At 33.5% G+C, this 22136-nt stretch overlaps 1 protein-coding gene across 1 annotated transcript in view; it reads right to left on the minus strand.

Annotated features, from left to right (window-relative positions):
• Positions 1 to 17932: 17932 nt before the first annotated feature.
• The window catches only part of LOC125054588 (octopamine receptor beta-1R-like), a 60408-nt gene continuing 56204 nt past the window's right edge, over positions 17933 to 22136 (minus strand). The window contains exons 4-6 of the mRNA XM_047656567.1: positions 20451 to 20648; positions 18933 to 19100; positions 17933 to 18160 (exon numbers count right to left, since the gene is read on the minus strand). Of these exons, the coding sequence (XP_047512523.1) occupies positions 17995 to 18160; positions 18933 to 19100; positions 20451 to 20648 (532 nt within the window). The 3' untranslated portion in view covers positions 17933 to 17994. The remainder of the gene's footprint in view (positions 18161 to 18932; positions 19101 to 20450; positions 20649 to 22136) is intronic.

Genomic DNA, 22136 nt, shown 5'->3' on the forward strand with positions numbered 1-22136 from the left:
ATATATTGACTATTGACTAGATCATATCGACATATTAAAATCTAATATATATTTGTATTCTTCAAAACCAGCTTGGTCTAAATATTCAACATTTAACACACAACAGTTTATAGTCAACTATATTTAATTCCTCGTAAAACACCCAAACATCCAGCGACCTTTATGTGGAAGAACGATGGAATAACTCTGGTAGCTTCAAGTGAAAAGAATGAGGGTGTCAGAAACACCGAAAAATTATTCCAAACCAAAGTATGTATTACTAGTACTTTAAATCTGCTTCCATTTAGCTCCACATATAGAGTAGAGCGTATGAGAAAAGCCAAGGATGTGTTCAGTGCCCTGGTTAACTTTTGGAGGTCTTTGGAGTAGGCCAAGCAAAGCCTTGTAGGTATAGGCAGTAAATACTGGCAGCTCCGTTGTGTTCCGACCACGCCATTAAAGGACCTTTAAAACTTATTCTTCTTGGCTCTTGCTTTTGTATAATAATAAAGTTTTTCTTATTATTTAGGTACTTAAAACTTTTGGGATAACAGAGGGTTTTCTTTGTAAATAAGTTTGTTTTTATTAAAGTTCCTACAAATTTATTTAGTTGAAGTGTTTTTTTTTATAGAACGGGGGGCAAACGGGCAGGAGGCTCACCTGATGTTAAGTGATAGCGCCGCCCATGGACACTCTCAATGCCAGAGGGCTCGCGAGTGATTTTTATGTATTCGGTCTCCTTTGTTATTAAATTTAACTTAACTATGGAAGTAATGTGCTTATTTTGCGAATTTTCCTGAATGTCCACGAGTAGTTATGATGACGTGACACTTAAATGACAACAAATAGAAAATTCCATAGCCAACATAGTTTTTGACGCCCCGACAGCTAAATCTAGTGCCTTTGAAGTCGCTTGAAATATATTTTAGAATATCATTTTTATTTTGTTTGTGCTCCATTAATTATAAGCGGTTTTCCCCATATAATATTCAAGCCCAACAAACCAGTATTCTAACAAGTGAAGCCCTAAGTAGTTCCAGAGTACTCTAATTTTTGTATATTTTTACTGAATATTTGATTCAGTAAATAACAAATTTTCAAGTAAAAGTTGAAGAAATTAACAGTTTCGGAGATATAATTTTTAAACGTTGAGTTTTACTCAATTACCCCTAAATTTTTATGAGTTAAAAAATACTCTTCGTAAGAACCAACTTACCTAGCCGTAACCCGTTAAGCAAGTTACTTAAAAGTTCATGGAGTAAATAAGAATTAGTTCGGAAAAAGTTAACTTTTGCTATAGAAATAGTGTTAGTTAAAATTTCATCTTTGGATTTGACAACCACTTCTGATCAGGTTCCTTGAACATCAAGAAAAACAACATTTGCCATTTTGTTTTTTTAGGTTATTTATTTATTTACAAATGTATTATGTGTTTCTCTAGGTACATAATGTACCAGTGGTTTCATGGTTTCAAATTGTGCTTACTCGGACCGAGACTGTGGAACTCTTTAGTAGAAGTTACTTAGAATTGTCAGATATAATGTTGCCTACATAAGAAAGAAAACATGCGCAGCATCAAGTTGCCACACTTTGTAATTAAAATATAAGAGATCTCCAGCGGCTATATAAGAGCTTATTAAAATGAACTATTCATAATATTTTTGATCTACATATAATAGTTTGTTTTAATTTGCTTCTTTCGTTTAGTATAAAGCCACTATACACTACTTTATTACCTATGAATTAGGATAAAAGTTCACATCTCCTAAAGGTAGGGAAGTATTACGCAACGGAAATAACAGTTAGGTATGAAAATTCTTTCTAACACTTAATAAAACGATTTTCGCGTCCTGCTACTTACTCATATGTAGGGTACGTGGCCGCCCGCGATTGTATATTTTAAAGTGCTGAACTATATACATACATGCACAGTCTCTTTATTTCATAAAAGCCCTTATAATGCAACAGTAACTGCCATGTTATCATAGTCTACATTGAGATAAAAAAAACTATTTTAGCAATAACGAATTTCTGAGGCAACAAATAATATCCGTAATAAAATGGACTCGTTGTAGTAATTATATATGGTTCGATCTACCAATTACCGATTTTCGATGTGCAGTGTATACAATGTAATTACGGATAAACTCGATCCCGCGTTAAGTGTCACTCGAATGTATAAGGGTCCCCGCACATGGGCCACCGGCCACAACCACAAAACGCCGCCACTGGCATATTTCCTGTAATTTTCATACATTTTATATGGACTCGCCGCACACGATGGCGCCGGTGGCGGCCACACGCTACAAATCGTCGAAGCTTGCTTCTTGTGGCTCGCCACCGGCCACTAAACGCCGACACAAAAAGCCGCCACACGCCACTCGCGCGATTCCGCGCCCCTCTCTCCCTTGCCTCAATTAACCTGGGTCTGCGAATTGTTTGTGGGAAATTTTTCGAATAAAACTGCCAAAGTAAAGAACATTGAAGGTAAGTTTAATAAAATAATGTAAAACCATATATTTATATTCTATTTTCTTGCCACGGTATTGCTCCTTCATTCATAAAATAATCTTTTAACGTATCTCTTGCAGTAGACGCTCGTGATACTGGCCAGCCTGTATTTTGTATATTTTCGAGTCCCACTATTTTCAAAGTGTGACGAAAATGGGAGGGATGATTTCACCTTTTGCAAAATGCAACAAGATTTCACAATGTCTTCTGAGAAATGAACAGAAGTGTTTAATGGGCGATGTAATATTTTCCATTTCTTTGCTAGTACGCCGAAGGTACACTCAATGCAACGTCTGGCACGGCTTAACCTATAATTGAAAACTTTTTTGTCTAAGTCCAAATATTTTCCAGAATATGGCCTCATCATATTTTCACTGAGGCCAAATGCTTCATCATGTATAGTTCAATGGTTGTCGATTACCGACCTGTCGTGGTGAGGGGATATTTAATGTCTTTCTGTGTACCCAATAACTACGGTTTCGACTTCTACGACGACGTCTTTTTATCAAAAGTAGCGCAATTAAAATTTCTTCGTCAGAGTCCATTATGATACTGCAGGCAAGGGTTAAAAAAAGTAGCAGCCACCGACCCCAAGTGTCGACCACCGGCCACAAGTGGCTGTCGCGCGCTTCAGCTACCTTTGTAGCCGCTTCTAGCTTCTCGTGGCGGCGTTTATGGCTGTGGCGTGTGGCCCGTGTGCGGCGACAGTAAATAAACACGAGCAGAAATAACTGCTTCAAAAACTATCAATGATAAAATATTATTGATTTTGTGATTTTAGTAATATCGAGTAAGTCATACATTTATTTCTATAAATATCGAAGCACTGTTTTGATGTTTATTAAAATTTCCTAAGATCTACATCTAAAAGATTTATCTTCATTTATAAATATAATACTTTATTTCCTATTTTCTACTCTTAGTTTATTAATAATGTTTAGGCAATAACAAAATAATTACCATATCTGAATTGGACAAAACAAACATTGTTCTACTCTAAGCTGTTTTCTATAAAGCAAAATTAAGCATCTAGAAAAATTTTAAAATATATTTTCCGCGGTGTCACAACTATTGTTGAGAGTGACCCATTTTCCGACTTCTAGGCTAACTCAGCGAAATTTTAATAATGTGGATTAACAAATTGAAACAAAATTGCATTAGTTATACCGGAAAAGCTTTAATCCTTTTAAAGCTGTAGTGCAAAGAGTTGCGAACGATTTTTAGAATTCCATGCATTTTTGTAGATAAAAATCATAAGTCGAGATAATATTTTCACACTCAGTTCGAAAGTTGAAGTATTTTTGTTTAATAATATAAAAGTAATAATTTAAGTTACTACTTTTAATGAAAGATTAGGTTGTCGCCTCGTAGCTAGTGTCCCCAGAGCTGGTGCTTAGCGAATAAGTATCGCAATACAGCGAGGAAATGCTGCCAGCATTAAAGGAACACTGGCACAGGTACCAAACTCTTTACTTTGTTTTAGTTTTCAATTTATCCGTTTTTAGTTATTATTATTATTACTATGAAAGTAATCACTTTAGTAAAGCGGCAATAAAGATTAATATAGTATATCCTACATTATTATAAACCTTGATTGCCATTGACATATCACAGTTTCTATTGTCAATAGTCACGCAAAATAGTCACAATCCAAAATGTATATCGTTTGTTATTTAACTTAACTACTGAATCAGCCTTGCGATTCTGTAACACTGATACCCAATAAACTACAAGCTTAGAATCAGCTTCCTTATCAGAATGCCCAATCGTAAAATGACTGCTTCACGACTGATTTGAGCGCGACCGCCGCTGCGAAAACCGCTGTGAGAGTTCGAAAAGTGAGTTACAGAATCGCAGGGCAGAATGAAGTACATTGAAATCTAGTAAACCTTTTCGATGCTTATTAAAATAAAACAAATAAAAAATTAATAGCCTATATTCGAGTAGGGACTACACTACACTAAGTCCATGTCTTTCAAGTGTTACACTAGAACATCCGACAGACTAAAGGCCTCCTCCAAATTCTTACACTTGTCTCTATAATCATGACAATTTTCCCATTCTGCCTCGCTATCCTTTTTATTCCATCTTCCCAAGTTTCTGGTGGGCTCCTCTCTTTCTTCTTCCCACTGGGCCATTCCATGTAAGGGAATTCTTGACCCATCTGCCATCACAAATGCGGGAACTGTGACCGGCCCATTTCCACTTTAACTCTTTTGTATGTGTTAAAAGATCTTTAAGACCTTGTTGAAAATCCACATTTGGCATTCACATGACTGACATGGAAGTATGTATGTGTCCATGACTGTCCTTGTTATACTTAAATTTAATGTCGGATTTCCGAACTTCTTTTAATGCCTAAAATTTATTCCATGCCAGGTTTTCTCGTCTCTTTTTTTCATCCACATGTCGGTATAACTAAACGATATTTGCTTACCTAGATATATGTAGTTCTGGGCATAATCAAGAGACGTGGCATTAACAAAACTGGTAGTATTTTCCTGTTAGTCATAATTTTAGCTTTTGAGGTTCATTTCAAAGCTAATGCTTTTACTTGCGCAAACTATTTCGTTAAGCAACTCTTGTAGCACTGTTTGAGAAAGTAACTATATCGTCGGCGAATCTCAAGTTGCTTAGATACTGACCGTTTATTTCTATCTCTTTTTCTCCTATTGGAGGTTTTTCATAATGTTCTGTAGAACTGTTACAAATATTCTTATTAAAATACTTTCTACAAATGAAAAATCTCGAAGGTTTTAAATCTGCCTGAAAACAATGTTATACATTTCCACACAAACTGTTGTTATTTGCGTAATAAAAAAACTAATAACTTCGAAACGGCTGCTCTGGGAAAACGCACGGAATAAAAACATATTTCATTCAAAATAGCTGACAGATGGAATTAATTTATCATTCGCTTTTGACCTTTATGTTCAGGGACGGATTTAGTGTTCACTGCATTTGGAGGCCCGGTGATAAACTAACTAATGATAAAGAAATATATTAAAACTAAATGTGATTTTTCCAGGAAAAATTTAAATAATCCACACATTTGCTCGAGTAGGTATTGCAAATTCTTCTCATCGGAGTATGAGGGTTATATAGTGGAAAGTGCTCAATAGGAACGGGATAATTTAGAAAAGACACTTCCTATGTACCCAGCTGTGCACCAATGGAATTTCTTTCTATGTGCGCATTTAACATTTGCTCGAACATCGTGAGGAAACCGACATGTCTTAGAATATGGACTCGACATCATACAATACATTACGACAAAAAACACATTTTGATACATCTTAGCCTATATAGCCTATTTATAGAGTTAATGCGATTACATCTGTCAAAAACCTACGACATTGTATCGTGATAAGCCCATGAACACTCACACTGCCAGAAGGGTCGTAAGCGCGCTGCCGGCCTTTTGAGAATTGGTACGCTCTTTTTTCAAGAGACCCTAAGTCGAATTGGTTCGGAAATACTTCAGTGGGCAGCTGGTTCCACATAATGGCGGTGCGTGGTAGAAATCGTCTTAAGAAACGCTCAGTTGTGGAACGACGGACGTCAAGGTGATACGGATGGTATTTTGTATTCTAAAGTTTCTGAATCGTAGCCTAAGTATAGATTACAAGATTCGAACGACAGCCTTTACAATTCATACAATCTATTGATTTACTTAATTATTTTAGCACTTACATCGTTACACAAATATAAACGTTGAGTGAATCCTAATTTAAGTTATTGCACATTGCACGAACTAAAACACCCAAAGTAAAAATTTAATTAAAAATATCCATAGTAGGTGGGGCCTCTTTTAAGCAATAGTCCGTGCCTTTCTGGCCCCTTCGAGATAGAGTCAGTTGCGGGACTACAGGTGTCGCAGATTATATTTTAGGACTCCAATCCCGCTATTAGTAAAATGTTTATTAATCGCTCGAACGTTTATTTCAATTGCTTGGGAAAATATTTTTATTTTTTATTAAGGCACGTATAGTTAAGTGAATATTACATACATAGTTATTATAACCGCTTGTTGGACATACTTGTAACTTTATTGAATAGCATAAAAAAATGTACAGCCCTTATAATACTTTATTAATGTATTATAGATTATTGTTTGATTCGTGATTAAAGGCTCACACACTATTTTATTTGATTTAAATTACAACGTTCACCGTTTTTAATAACCACTAATATATCAAACGAATAGTGAATGAATTAAAAATTGTATACAGTAATAAAAAATGGAAATTGTTTTAAGCCTCGCTTAGAAAATCCTTAATGAAAATTTTATAAAAGTGTAAGTACGTTTACGTAAGTGCTGTTATAATGAAATCTGTATAACAAGGTTTTGGTAAATACAAGCTGTAACTTGGTTATCGTTGTCAATTAGTGGCGCTGCCTTATCCGAGCATTTAAACCTCAGCGAGCGTTACTAGTGAAGATTACATTATTACATTATGTCGCTACGGTCTAACGAGGGTATGCCGCGTCTTACACCGTCACGTACTGTGTTAGTTAAAATAAATAGGCAATACGTTTTTACAGGAGTTTACTTAGCGTTAAGTCCCTAAAGGACTATAAACTGTACTCTCTTTTTATTCAGATTAAACTTAGCCCTGATTGTTGTATGCCAAAAACGTATTGGATTTAGACATACGGAAGACATAGTTCGCGTGGTCAATAATAGGTATTTAATATGTAAAACGCACGCGCTGATCATCTGCAATGTTTTATTGAGTTACATTCATGAAATAATCTATGCAATAATTTAATCTGTAAATTATAATTAAGACGGGTTGACATATCAGTATTACTGAAGTATGATTTTAAAGTATTCTTTTTATTTTATTTCCTTATTCATTAAATATACAAAAAACTGTTGTGATACTAATAATATAATTAAAATAGATTCGGCTATTCTATATGGTAGTTTAAATAAATCAGTGGCGCTACAACCTTTTTATGTCTGGACCTCAGATGTTTCATTATCATTTGTCAATATAATAGGCAGGTAGGTGATCAGCCTCCTGTGTCTGATACACGCCGTCGACTTTTTGGGTCTAAGAAAAGCCGTTTTCCTTCGATTGAATGTTAAATGCGCACATAGAATGAAAGTCTATTGGTGCAAAGCCGGGGATCGAACCTACGACCTCAGGGATGATAGTCGCACGCTTAAGTCACGAGGCCAACACTGCTCCGTGATGGTAGTTTATTTAGAACAATTTCATCAACACCCCAAGATGTATTTAATTTTATACAGGGGGACGTACTCTAGTACTGTTAGTATACATACATATTATTTATTTAGATCGTTACGTTTAGGTGTTAGTGAAGGTGGAAAGTTCCTAGTGCAAGCTAAATTTCCATAGCACTGCGTAAGACCACGTAAGATGTTTCAAGTGATAACATTATTTCATGCTCGTATTACCACGTTTACAAACTAAATTTATGTATAATATCTTTCATCAATCAACATTCATTAATTATTATCAAAATTATATATAAATTATTGTATAATAACAATTTATATCCTTTTTTTAGTTTAGTTTTTTTGTTCTTGTTTATTTATTTATTATTTATTATTATTATTTATTTATTTGTTCAGATAAAATAATCCATCATTATTTTAGTATAAACTTACGGACTAGTGTTAGTATATTATTATTAAAAAGTTAGTAAAAAGTTTTGTCTTAATAACTATATGTATTATGTATTTTTGCACTTCTTGCTTACTTTATCTAATTTAAAACATTTTTTCACAGTGGTTGCATGGAAAAGATCGCTGGAAAGCGATAAGGCCGCCAGTTGCACTCCTTTTCATTTAACTATGTTCAATTTTTATTAAGTTAATACAACAATGTGCTAATAAATAAATAAAATAAATGTATAGCCCCTGAGAATATATGTAATGATCGAGAGCTTATTTAACTTGGGTTCGTTTCTATTACGTAGAAGTAGATCAAAATCAGTAGAGTGACCCGCCTGCTTGTTTGCCTCCAATCCCATAAAAAAATGTGATCCTAATGTCCCAGGGAAATATTTATGTTTCAATGCACTAATACATTACTTAATTATTAGTGCATTACGTGCAATACGCCTAATAACTGAAATACAAACAAACTGTTGTTGCTTTAAAAAGTGTTTGTCTTTACGTTTAGTTCGGTGGGACGATTAAAATCTCGCAGCTCTAAGAAAGTAGGTCAGCAGGCCACGTGCTGCAATTTAATAGATTATATACATCCAATATATCTTACATTTATATTAGAATTTCTAACTCACGATATAAAGTTTAATTTGATTTGGTTTGGACGATTTGCATCTAAAAAAAGGTGATACATAAATAATTAATCAAAGTGATTGAGCCCCGGTGTTAATAACTCTTGTTGGAACAGTGAAAGAAAAATTAGTACAGCAACTAAAATTTTCCGTAGACAAAAGTTTACGTTCTGGCTAAAGTATAAAGAAAAGCAACACAGAGGCAGAAATATCCATTTCCCAATTTTGTTTTCAGTGACTTTGAAATGCTCATAAATAAAACATTAAATCATATTAACAAAATAAAACTACAAATTCAATAGGTTCTCATTTAATCCACGACAACTTTTTACAAAATCAAATACATTCATCTAAATATATATACAAAATACACTAATTACTTCACTAGTAATATCATGTAGGCCCGTATTTCAAATCGTGAATCCAATCTGATTAATTTTAGTTCAACTTTGTATGACATAAAATCCACATACACAAGCTGTTGTGGTATTTAGAGATTCAGAGAGACAATAGGAAAAAGCTATACTATGACCGTATATTAGTAATTAACATATGTAGTATTTCACTTCGTATATTAATTACTAGTTGTAGAAATCTCTTTTCTTCGTCCTAAAATTTATTTTATCTAGACGCTAATTGTCACTCTATTATAGATAGTTTGACATTTGCTAAAGGTGCGATATACGTTTTGGTATACAGGCCCTAATTTCTGAGGTATTTTTAAACATTCAGTTACAAAACGTTCATTGAGAAGCTACATTCTAAAAAATCTTTTTACATTTATACACATTTATAACGATTTGACCTACTTTCCCTCACTCTAAAATTTTATTCAGTATTTTATATACAGATACCTATGCTTTTAATACCAGGAACGAATTCATACTAATTCACAAATTATGATATAAACACGCTTTCTGCTAACCGATGATTACTCATATAGGTGACTATAACGAAATACCGGAATTTATGAGTTAAATGATATCTTTTTAGTCTTGTATCGTAACATTTGAATTAGGAGGGTTTAAACTTCAAACTTATATTATATTGAATTCACAATTTATTGTAATCATAATAACATTCACGAACGAATTTTATAAATACAGCCTTGCTATTCTGTAACTCACTTTTCGAACTCAAACAATAAACTACAAGCTCCCTCCTTATCAGAATGCCAAATCGTAAAATGACTGCTTTACGACTGATTTGAGCGCGACCGCCGCTGCGAAAACCGCTGTGAGAGTTCGAAAAGTGAGTTACAGAATCGCAAGGCTGTTCATTATAATACAGGTCAAAGAAGAAAACAAAGGAGTTTCTGCAGGCAGATTCTAGGAGCCTCCAATTTTCTAAAGTTTACACGTGTGACCGCTCCCGCTTTGAACGTTTGGTCTCACGGTACATTAGTAAATTATGTGAACTGTATGATTTATAACATTCTTGGATTCTAACAAATATATTATATGGAATCAAAAATTACAACTGTTTTGACGTCAAACCAATTTGAAATTTATTCAAGAAAGCAAATATAAATCATCATGCCATATTTACATTTTTATCTAAACATATTTTGTTTTGACGTGATAACGTCTTTAAAATCGTTTTAGTCGGGTGACATGTTCAGAAACTTGTGTCACACCAAAACCTCACGAGCGCGATCGCAGGTATAACGAGAGAGAGACGGACCGATCTCCCGTCTCATCTCGAGCGCTGCCAGTAATTCCGTGAATGTATGAAGAAAAATGTATATCATAGTCGAATAAGTAAACTTGTCATTTTACACCCGAAATTTATCATCAAAAGTGTGAATAAAACGATAGATGTAATTTAAAATTTGAAAAAATTGTTATCTTCATTAATTCCTTACTTCCCAAAAACTTATATCACCAATAAGACGTTATCACGTAAACATCTCGATCGTAAACCTACTTTACAAACAACCAATATTTTTATATTTGAAGTTAATATACTAATTTAAATAATTCTATATTATGTGTGAATAAAAATAGTCCCCAGTGATCATTCTTGCTTTATTGCACGGGATAATTTTAAATTTTAAAAGGAAAAATAATTTCAGTTGAATTCACATTCTAATTGGTAATTTGATCGACATTCGCTGGATGTAAAGATTGAATAGATCTTGTCTGCATAATATGGCTGAAGCGTCAGATGTTAAGGCGTGAAGGAATGTAAGGCTCGCAAGTCTGAGGTCACAAATATTCATCTCATTTAGAGATCACCTTGTACTTCAAACGCCTACGTATTTCAACCGGATTACTTATGCAATACCTCAATAAATTTACACAGGCCTTGCGTAATACTGTACATTTTTGCTAAAATGTCAATATTATACGTCAATGGTTTGCTTTTATACAAAGTTTGAAGTTTGGATATAACAAAAGTTTAAGACATACCTACTGTTATTTTTTGTTGTTGACAAAAACGGTTTGTCTACTAAGTAATAATTTGTATTGAAGACATAGTTATTTTCACTATTAATACATACATAAATAATATTATGTAGACTAACAAAATTGCAGCCTTTTCGTAGCATTGTGTAGCCATCGTACCGTAGTATTGTAATACACGACACAGTTACAGCATCTTGCCGTACTACTCAAGTTTTGTAAGAGATTTAATTTTATATAAGAAGTATAAACATTTACTATTTAGAATTAGCTTTAGCATTCATTCTTTCGTTACAGTAATTGTCAATTTTCGGCTAAAACAATGCTAAGTTTTATTCATAACTAATGACAATAACAATGTCCCAAACATATAAGACGTGTTGTCATTTATGTTTGGGTCTAAAGGTTAGGTTTCCTAGAAAAGCGGTTGTTTACGGTTGTTAATAACGACCGTCTTTACTTTTTACCATAACGTAAAAAACAATCATTCGCTCGTCCAAGTCACGTTTCCACTCATTGAATTAATTAAATATGGGCACCGCTACACGCGAAAAGCGTTGAACTAATGTTTATCACCGCTATGACGGCCGTCATGCAAATGACAGCACCGCTGTTTGACGTTACGGTGACACACAACGTTCTCTAGAAAACCTACTCCGATGTTATTTATAGACAATGTATGGGTGACGTCACCCAACGTTACATTGCGGCCGTAATAATTACATTAGGAAACCTAAGCTTAACACATGGCCTCAAGATACTTTCCTTGCATAGAATATAGTGTTTATCGAGTAAATAGAAGAATCAACTATGGGTTAAGAATAGCACTCTTAAGCAATTAATCAGATTTTATAAAACAGTAAGAATTTGACGAAACCCAGATGGCATTGTTAAGTGCCGCCACTTAACAATTGGTAATGACACCATTACTCTTAACGAGGGGTTAGATAACGACACGCCTTACTTACGCCTCTTAGATGTTTTCGCTAAGTCAACATCGGTGTTATTTACAAAGTAATTGCTATAATGAGTACACAAAGCGTTAGAATCAATATTAATAATGAATCGTTGAGTCTTCACGCCGCGGCAGCCGAAATCGTCGTTATTAATTTTGTAATTTAATAAAATAAACATTTTAAACATATTTTTTATTTTTATACTTGGCGCTTTTATAATATTGATAAGAATGAGTCAGTTGTCAACATATTTTAAACTATGAGAAATACAACAGCTATTGATTTTCAGAAATCAACTTTATACGGAAATAACAATGACTTTATAATGGTATATAAGAAAGCGAAAACAACAAAGTGCTATCTAATCGGAAAACTTTATTTTATGTTGTAAATTAAAATATAAAAAATACTAAACGTACTAAAACATGTTATTATATGAATAAATTAAACTTTTTAAGTAATTACACAAAGTACGACACTTTGATCCAAAAACAATCACGCTAAACAATATAATTATCGTGAAAGTAAATAAATTATTCCAAAATGGGGCTTATGTACCTTACCTTAAGGTTCAATGTTGTATTTGTAACAATTTCCAGTAAAGGTAGCTTAGTGATTTGACAACGGTCTCCGAGAGTGTTTTTGTCAGCGATAAGTATAATGGAAATTCGATTTATTGCGATATAGAGGGTAGAAGCCCATTATAATTGTTACCTAGAGTCGTAGGGTTAGTATTATTTTCAATGATTGAGGTCTTATGGAATAATAATAGAAACGGCAAAAAAATATTTATCCTTATTCGTAAGTCTTCCAAGTACATCACCAAGGTGGTATTGATAATGGAATTAATAATAGAGGAATACTCTTATTATTACATATTTTTTGTTATACTTGGGGAAATAATTAAGGGAAATCTAAATGATGAACACTCACAAAGTTATTTTATCTATCGAAGCACAAGTATTACTTCAAATTTGTATGCATTATATAGCAGATACACGGTATAAAATAACACGTGTGGCATAGCATTTTTATAATTTATGCAATTATAATTATTTATTTATTTATTATTTATGAAGTATTTTTTTACTTTGATATTAATTCAATTTACCTCTCTACCAGACTCAGACTAACACGCCTATATAGTCTGTCTCACTCTGACTGCACCGGCCGCGCTTACACTACGTCACCGATCTCGTCAGAGAGATGTGAATACGCAGTATGCGTTCTGTCCCACTCTAACGCACCTGTGCTACGTCACCAATCACGGCAGACCTATGTGAGACGCAGTATGCGTTCTGTCCCGCTCTAACGCGTATTGGCTGCATCAATATTACGTCATCGTGTGTTAGGTTTTTATTTTCGTAACGGAATATCTTAATTCGGTCGCCGCGCTCAAAGCCCGCGATAAAATCAATGCAATAGCTTAAAAGTATTTTAAGCTAATTTAAGTGAAATGCATAGAGTAATACAGCCGTTATTATAAAATTAACGAAAGTTAAAAGTAATGACAAAATGATCTGGCAAATAATATGATATGACAATTTGAATAAAGTTGACTTAACTATAGAATATTTCTTTGTGTATAGCGGATAAACTCTGTACATCACAATATTTGTAATTCAACATAAGAAAACTTTTAATAACTTTGACGAAAAACAAAGATACAAGAAAAAAAGAATTTCACCATTTCCATCTCCGTAATATTATTAAGTCGAAGCGACAAATCCTAACGATCCTGTTTGATGGTCTCCCTACACCGTCGCCTTTTTGTTTATTAAGTTTTCTTTATAAAATTTATCTCCTCGGCTGAATAATATATTACACAGAAGCAATTTTATTGAAACAATGATTGGTAAAAGATACCTTTGTGGATATTCAATTCTTAGAAGTAGGAAGGTTCGATAATGACAATTAAACCACATAAGTTCATGTTCGCTGTATCACTTTCGTGTATTTCGTCTGATCTTACATAGAACCTTTTTCTCACATATTAAATTAGTTTAATTGCATTCTTTCAATTTCAGTACTCTTTCGTCTCTTTTGTTCTTATGTACGTAAACAACGTTGTGATGAAAAGAGACAGGTTTTACTTATTTTATTAGAGGCGCAAACTAGCTGCTGTGGTCTCTAGCAGAATGACCAGCGCTGTGGAACTTTTTGCTCCTCAGCATAATGCTGAGCCAGGGCCAATTGCAGTACACACACATTGCACACTGGAAGCGAACCGAATGGCAAAAGGGAATTTTTAATTTTTATTGTTATTTTGTGTGTGTGTGTTTTCGTTTGCAATAAATGTTATGTCTATGTCTAAGTTAAGACGGTGTAATTGAAAAAAGTGCTGTGTTGTTTCGATGTACCAAAATATCATTTATCGGTGAAATATGTAAAAATAAAAGAGTTTTTAAATATGTACCATGTTAGTTTTTCTGTTAAATACATTTTTACAATAATTCGGACAAATAGAAGACTCGTCACGTGGATGAAACGATTTCGGCCCTTGACCGTAATACTGAACTATTTTCTTCTAATTTATTCCTAATAATAAAAAGATACTTTAGTCATAATATGCCTTTTTGATTCCTCTTCTTTACAGAATGAACCTCCGCATTCACCATTGAAAACAAAAGAGCAGAGTTTTAGTAATTTAATTCCGGCGAACCTGTATTAAAAAGGTATCTTTTAAGGTTTCGTAATTCTCATTTCATAGACCGCACACTGTGCATTCGAGACAAAATATATTGCGATTTTTAAAAGTTTTCTTTTGACTGAAAATGGACATTTATTAAATAAATAATAGTATAAAAGATCACTTTTCTGTTTGTTACATTAATATTTCCAAAAAAATGTTGGGGCTACAAAAGCGGTAATGAATGCCTCAAGCTTGAGTTTTTGCCGTTTGATAACGATATTTATTCAGACCTTCAAACAAACTTTTTGTCAACTTTAGGGTAACACGTAATTCTGAATCCACATTGTTTGTATTTGTCCGTATCTAAGCCGACTTTGATACAAATTTCAATCATTATATTTTATTTATTTACACTTTATTGTATACCTCATGCTTAAAATACCAAGAAAATAAAGTAAATTTATACAAACAAAAAAGAGAGGCCTTTTACAAATTTAAGTTATTTTTGTTTGCTATTTTTGCACTTCACTGGTTTCTTAGTGGTAGGGTTGTCCAAAATGTGTGCCCCATTCGCAAATTCGAATTTGGTGTTTCGGTACTGCCATTAAGGTGGGAACTGACCAAAGTTACGAGGTGTAATGTAGCATTCGCATCGAGCGTGTTACGCATCGAGCGTGTTACGCATCGAGCATGTTACGCTGTGTTCTAAAATCGGCGTAACATGCTCGTCAAAACTCTGTGCTCCACTTTTGCCGCCAGTGTTCACGAGATGTGATAGTGATAATGTTGATATCTTTCATTCTATTTAATTATTGTTTCATCCAAATTAAGAAGAAGAAAAAATGTTACTGGACATAAAACTTATTTAAAAACACAGGCGTATGAGGTTGTTTGTTATTAATTGCAATCTTAAAAACCAAATGATTACTGGACAGCATAAAAACTTTGTACGCAGGTCTCGATTTTGAAGAACTGTTGAATTTAATTGGACCAAAAGTCCTTAAAAAAGACACAATTTATAGAAAATCATAATCATGATCACTCGCGACGTGCGACGCGTAATTACTGAACCGCGTAAAGGTGGGAACTGACCAACGTTACGAGGTGTAATGTAACATGTAATGTAATGTCACACAGCGAGCATTCGTGCAGTCAGTACGTCGTGTTACGGGGAAACCAGCGAGCAACGAACCGCTCGTTGCTCGCTTTGAGTGCTCCACCCGGCTGTCGGTTTTTTGGCGAATCCTTTGACTGTTACGCGGTTCAGTAATTACGCGTCGCACGTCGCGAGTGATCATGATTATGATTTTCTATAAATTGTGTCTTTTTTAAGTACTTTTGGTCCAATTAAATTCAACAGTTCTTCAAAATCGAGACCTGCGTACAAAGTTTTTATACTGTCCAGTAATCATTTGGTTTTTAATATTGCAATCAATAACAAACCACCTCATACGCCTGTGTTTTTAAATAAGTTTTATGTCCAATAACATTTTCTCTTCTTCTTAATTTCGATGAAACAATAATTAAATAGAATGAAAGACATCAACATTATCACTATCAAATCTCGTGGACACTGGCGGCGAAAGTGGAGCACAGAGTTTTGACGAGCATGTTACGCCGATTTTAGAACACAGCGTAACATGCTCGATGCGTAACACGCTCGATGCGAATGCTACATTACACCTCGTAACTTTGGTCAGTTCCCACCTTAACAGTCAAAGGATTCGCCAAGAAACCGACAGCCGGGTGGAGCACTCAAAGCGAGCAACGAGCCGCTCGTTGCACGCTGGTTTCCCCGTAACTCGACGTACTGACTGCACGAATGCTCGCTGTGTAACATTACATTACATGTTACATTACACCTCGTAACGTTGGTCAGTTCCCACCTTTAGATGTGTAAAGATATTCGATATGACAGGTAACACATATTTTCGCATAAGAAGAAACTTTTAAATACATTTAAAAAAAGAGCTTATATGCTAAGAGTTGTTTTCATAATTTCACTTTCTATCAGGGATGTAACAATAAAAAGTGTGGCAAATAAAAATTCAAATACATATGAAAGTACGCTTTAGCGAAAATAAATATTTTCTTAATTGACTTAACTAATAACTAATATTAACACTTCCTTAAATCTACTAACTAATGATCTTTTACAATGCATAATCCCTATATGAAACACACTAATAGCTTATTTATTATAAGTAATTAAGAAGTTTTGTAAGTCATAGTTTAGATGGATTTATTAATTTCACGCGTAAGACACAGAACACTAAAAAAAGTGTGTGTGTACAAAGTACACATGTCAGAAGTGAAACTTCAGTGGCAAACTAATCTTGAAGTGTTGTTCGTATTTATACAAATCTAAAAGTTTAGATTTCCGATACTTAGAGGGATGGAAAAAGGAAGATATGTTAGGAATTTAATGAATTTAATTGTCATTAAAATATTAAGTTGCGAATAATAAATAATGTGACGGTAAATTTTTTTCCAACGCCGATAAAGAAGTTTGACTTCAAAAAGGAACATGGCGCGTAACCGAAAAACGTGACGCGTAACGAAAAAATGTTACACTAAATTTTTTTCCAACCCCGATAAAGAAGTTTCACTTCAAAAATAAACAAAATAACATGGTGCAGACGTCAGCGATGTCAGAGTATCTCACACTTGCAGCAAACAGATTTTTAAGAGAATCTGTTAACATAAAACTAAAATTAAATTTAACATAAAACTTGCTTTGTAAACGCGAATCCCTGTAGCAGTGACATTACAAGTACACATACTACATTAGCGAATTCCATTCAGTGTTTGAGGACTAGTAAAGAATATATACTAGTTAATATTTACATAATACAATTATATAAATAATTTGACACATCCGTTTCTTTGGTCGCTTAATACGCTAGCCGCATGGCCGATTTCCATCCGTCTTTCCGAATTTTTCGAATATATTTATTTTGATTATAACTGAAACATGGATTTAATATTTTGAATTAAGTTTCTCATTCGCAGTATATCGTTTTTAATAGGTGTTTTTATTATTGTGTGTAACATTTTTTGTATTTTTTAATTATAATGTACCATACACCTTTACATATTTACGGTTTTTATTCGATTTTTCTATAGAAATGTCTTCATTCTGTTCAAATATGAATTCCCTTTGATATTTGTAAGTGATGAATACTTCAGAAAAATTATACTCTATATAAATGTACTTTGGCTTAGATTATTTATTTTAGGCTGTTGGCTCTTCTATGCGAGAGCAGGTGGGTTGCTTCAGAATATCCGCAGAAGTGGACTTGACACAATTATTCATGTGCATATCTGACGTGTTTGAGTGATGATGGTCACGCCGATGCATTTGAGCGCAGTAACGACGTCCAATGTTACCGCATAATGATCTGGAAATGAACTTTATTTCAAAACTATATTTTGCCCTTTGTAATCGTAAATATCCTAGCGTAGATGGAACGACTGTTTATTAATACCATGCAAAGATATAAAAAAATTAATCACTATTTTTTAACCACCCTAGTATGATCGACGATTTCTTTAAGGGTTTGTTATAGAAATTTGTAAAATTCATTTTTTGTATTACTTTCTAAAAGATTTTTCGCAAAACACATGCATTATATACAAAAGATTTTGCAAGTGTAAAATTATATCTTTTTCGTGTTCTTTAACCTTTGATCAGGTCCCTCAAATTTTGATTGGAACGTTGATTGCTATAGGTTATATTAGTTCATCGTTGTATAAAGAACGTATTAATAGTTTTCATTCAAAGCCCGTTAATACTAAAAACCTCAAATTGAATGGTTTAAGTGGTTTAATAACCGCATTTTAGTTACTCATAAAATCCTATAATATGACGTCACTTAGGCATCATGTAATATCATTTGATACATATATAATACATACTATCCTGGTTAAAAATATTTATTGAAAAAAAATTAAAAAATTTACTACATGCAAATTATAAAAATATATTTTTTTTAAAAATATTAATTAAAATATTCTGGACTGAAATTTGCTAGGCAACCCATATGGATTATATTTATTGACATATTAAATTAAATATAAAATACGTTTCATTAAATAAGCATCTCGGTGAAGGTCGTTGTATATCGGGATCTTAGACCATGATACTGTAAAGCTTAATATAGCATTATGTACCTGCAACATGAGCCCAAGGTCTTCCTAAAGGCCGCTCGGAAGTCCCGGTTAAAATAGGCATATATGAGAGGGTTAAGGGCTGAGTTGAAGTACCCCACCCAGAAGACCGCAGCTACAACTGGTGGCGGTGACGGACATGCCTCGCCACATAGCGCAGTTATGATGTACCTGCAAGTGTATGGAAGAAAAAAAAATTCTTAATTATGACAGGAGAATAAACAACATATTTTGTAATATTATTTTTGTAATTGGATAATGTCTATTGAGACTGCCCATGTTTGGAAGAGATTACTGGAGTATCACAGGAGCATCTCCAGGAGCGTCTTTAAATGGTTAGATTGAATTTTTTCTCAAAAAAAAATACTGTATATAATAAATAAGCGCCCAATGAGGAAGTAATATATAGATAAATTATGCTACACAAAGGGGTTTCCTCACGCATTTGAACGCTTAGAGGCAAAACTATACACGCTCAGATTATATTTTTATTTAAAGTAATTCCCCAATACAACTTTCGTACCTCTTGTCAAGAATATAAATGAAATCGCATCATAATTAGCATAAATGTAGTCATTCAAAAGAAATTTTTATTACAAAAACTCTTTTGCTATAAAATGACTGTGTTATAAGTATTTATTGACTTATAAAAATACGGCAATAAGATGACAAAAAACTGCCAATATTTAAAACATAAATAAATATATTGACTTAATATATTGATTTTTAATATGCTTACGTCATAATCTATTTATATATTATGATTTTTTATATTCACTATATAGATTTTGTTAGGTTAGCTAATTACGTAATAACGTAATACAGATGGTCTGTCCCTTAGGAACTGAATTAATTAACCGTAAAAAGTTGTGTGTTCCGTGTAATACCAAGTTTACATGGATTACACAACGTTTTACTGCAGAAGAACTGGGTTGCGAGACTTGGATTTTTTGCAAGTTATGTTTTTGATGGCATTATTCTTAATAGATACCCGCGATTTTCATAGTTTTGAAGTTAATTACGCGTGTACGTCGTCATTAAACAGCCCATACGTACTTTTCTTGAATATTAGAAATATGTAGACAAATGTGTAAAGTTTAAGTTAAAAATAGAGCTTGTATAACTAAAGTGCTATTATCATATCGAGATTGGACATAGCTGAAGTGCAATAGGGTAGTGGAATACGTGTAGATTTATAGATACATCAAACATTGCAACTGTGTCAAGTTGCGGCCATGAACTTGAATTGATCTTATCTCTGTACTTCAAAAATTTATTGGGGCCAATTTTATGTTATATTTTCAGTTATTTTATGGCATAGTTTTAATACCTTTGCAAATAGAGAGGGTAATATTTCATACAAAATACTGATAGTCGAACTTATTACTTTATGTTAATATTTAACCGAATTTAGTCAAAATTCTCTAAATTATAATTTATCACATTATGCTGTTATTTATATGTAATAATTTATTTTAGTTTTTTATTGTTCCTAATAAAAAACTAATTTTGAAGACTCACCACAAAAAGAATGGAAGCCAGCAAGCAAGGAATGCAGACATTATGATCCCCAATGTTCGTGCTGCTTTCCGCTCTCTTTTCATTTTACTGCTGGCCATTGGTTGCATCTGAATGCTCTGACGTTCACGCATCACATCACCCACGGAGATACCATTGATCTGCAAGTGCTTGTCCAAGAGCAGAGCTGCCACTTTGCTCCTAAAAATATTACAGATTAAGCCTTAGCGAAACTCAAACTCCATTTGACTAAGGAGATCTACCAAGAAACTTGTCGTGTTGTATTTTGTATTACATTATTATATACATATCGTATAGTCTCTGCACGTCTGCCGGCATCCGTAGTTTGAGTGCCGTCGTAACACTGTAATTACCTAGAAGTGCACTTTTACAACGATGAATAGACCAATCAAGAAGCTAGAATGTTTAATATTTTAAAACAAATAAAATTCAAGAGCGCCTGGCTACATTAATTGAAATAATATTTCCGAATCGTTTAGTAAGCAAATTAATTAACAAATATAAAGCAACCCTTTTCATTTTATAGTTTAAAAGGTAATATAAAACGGTCAATGGAAATAATTATTTGTGGACAGGTATTTTATATTCAAAGAAATTAACAAACAAACCGTCAGCAGTCGACGAAAATTGTAACAATTTGAATTCTCATTAATATTCGGGCTGAAATAATTTGTGTATATCTTGTCGTTTGAAATATCAAACGACCAATGGATTTACGACTTATAATTAATAACGAATCGTTTCCTCGGGATATTTTCGTCTCAAAATTTCTTACCAACATTCAAATAGAATTAAATGGGATATAAAACTTTATATATTGTAATTCTAAATTAATTAATTACACATTAATCCAGAGGTCTAGGCTCCGAATATGATTTTGTCCCATTCGGTGTTGAGACCCTTGGTCCATGGGGTCCTAGGAAATAGCAAAAAGGTTAGCCGACATCACAGGAGATCGAAGAGCTGGCAGCTACCTCAGACAAAGATTTAGTCTAGCTATTTAAAGAGGGAATGCTGCCAGTATCTTCGGAACCTTGCCTAAAGGAACTCCTGTTAATAATATTTTTAGTTATTATATTTTAAGGTTAGTTATTGTTCTGTTTTTTATTTATTATGTAAAATTATATAGAAATTAAATCATTGTATAGTTTATATCAGTCACATATATATATTTTTTGTTTGTTAAAAACAATTCATAAAAAACGTTAATATATATGCTTATTGCTTTATATTTTTAGTTTTTATATTCACGCATTTTTCCTGAAGGAGAAGGCAGAGACCACGGATCTCCTACGGACTTACTACGGTCCTAATATACCTTTCTCGCTTCATCCACTTTCATGAGACTCACCATGCATGCTCGACAGGTACTTTCTCTACCAGTTCTCTAGTACGTCTTGGATTCGGTCTAAGTATGTTCGACAATTACCGACCAGACCTCACCATCCACAGTTGCCTTGTACATCCTCCACATACTTCTTTGCAGATAAACTTTGATAACTATCTATGTGTATCATATAAAATTTCTATGAGGCCATAAATATTACAAGGGATCTTAAAGTGGTCACAACTTGTAAAATTTATGTCTAAACCGAGGAGGTTTGGGGGTGTAAATCAGATTTTATAGTAAGGTAACAAAAGGAAGGGAAAAGGAGACGAGAGGACGCA

Source organism: Pieris napi, chromosome 12 (assembly GCF_905475465.1).
Source record: "Pieris napi chromosome 12, ilPieNapi1.2, whole genome shotgun sequence".
Classification (NCBI taxonomy): Eukaryota; Metazoa; Arthropoda; class Insecta; order Lepidoptera; family Pieridae; genus Pieris; species Pieris napi.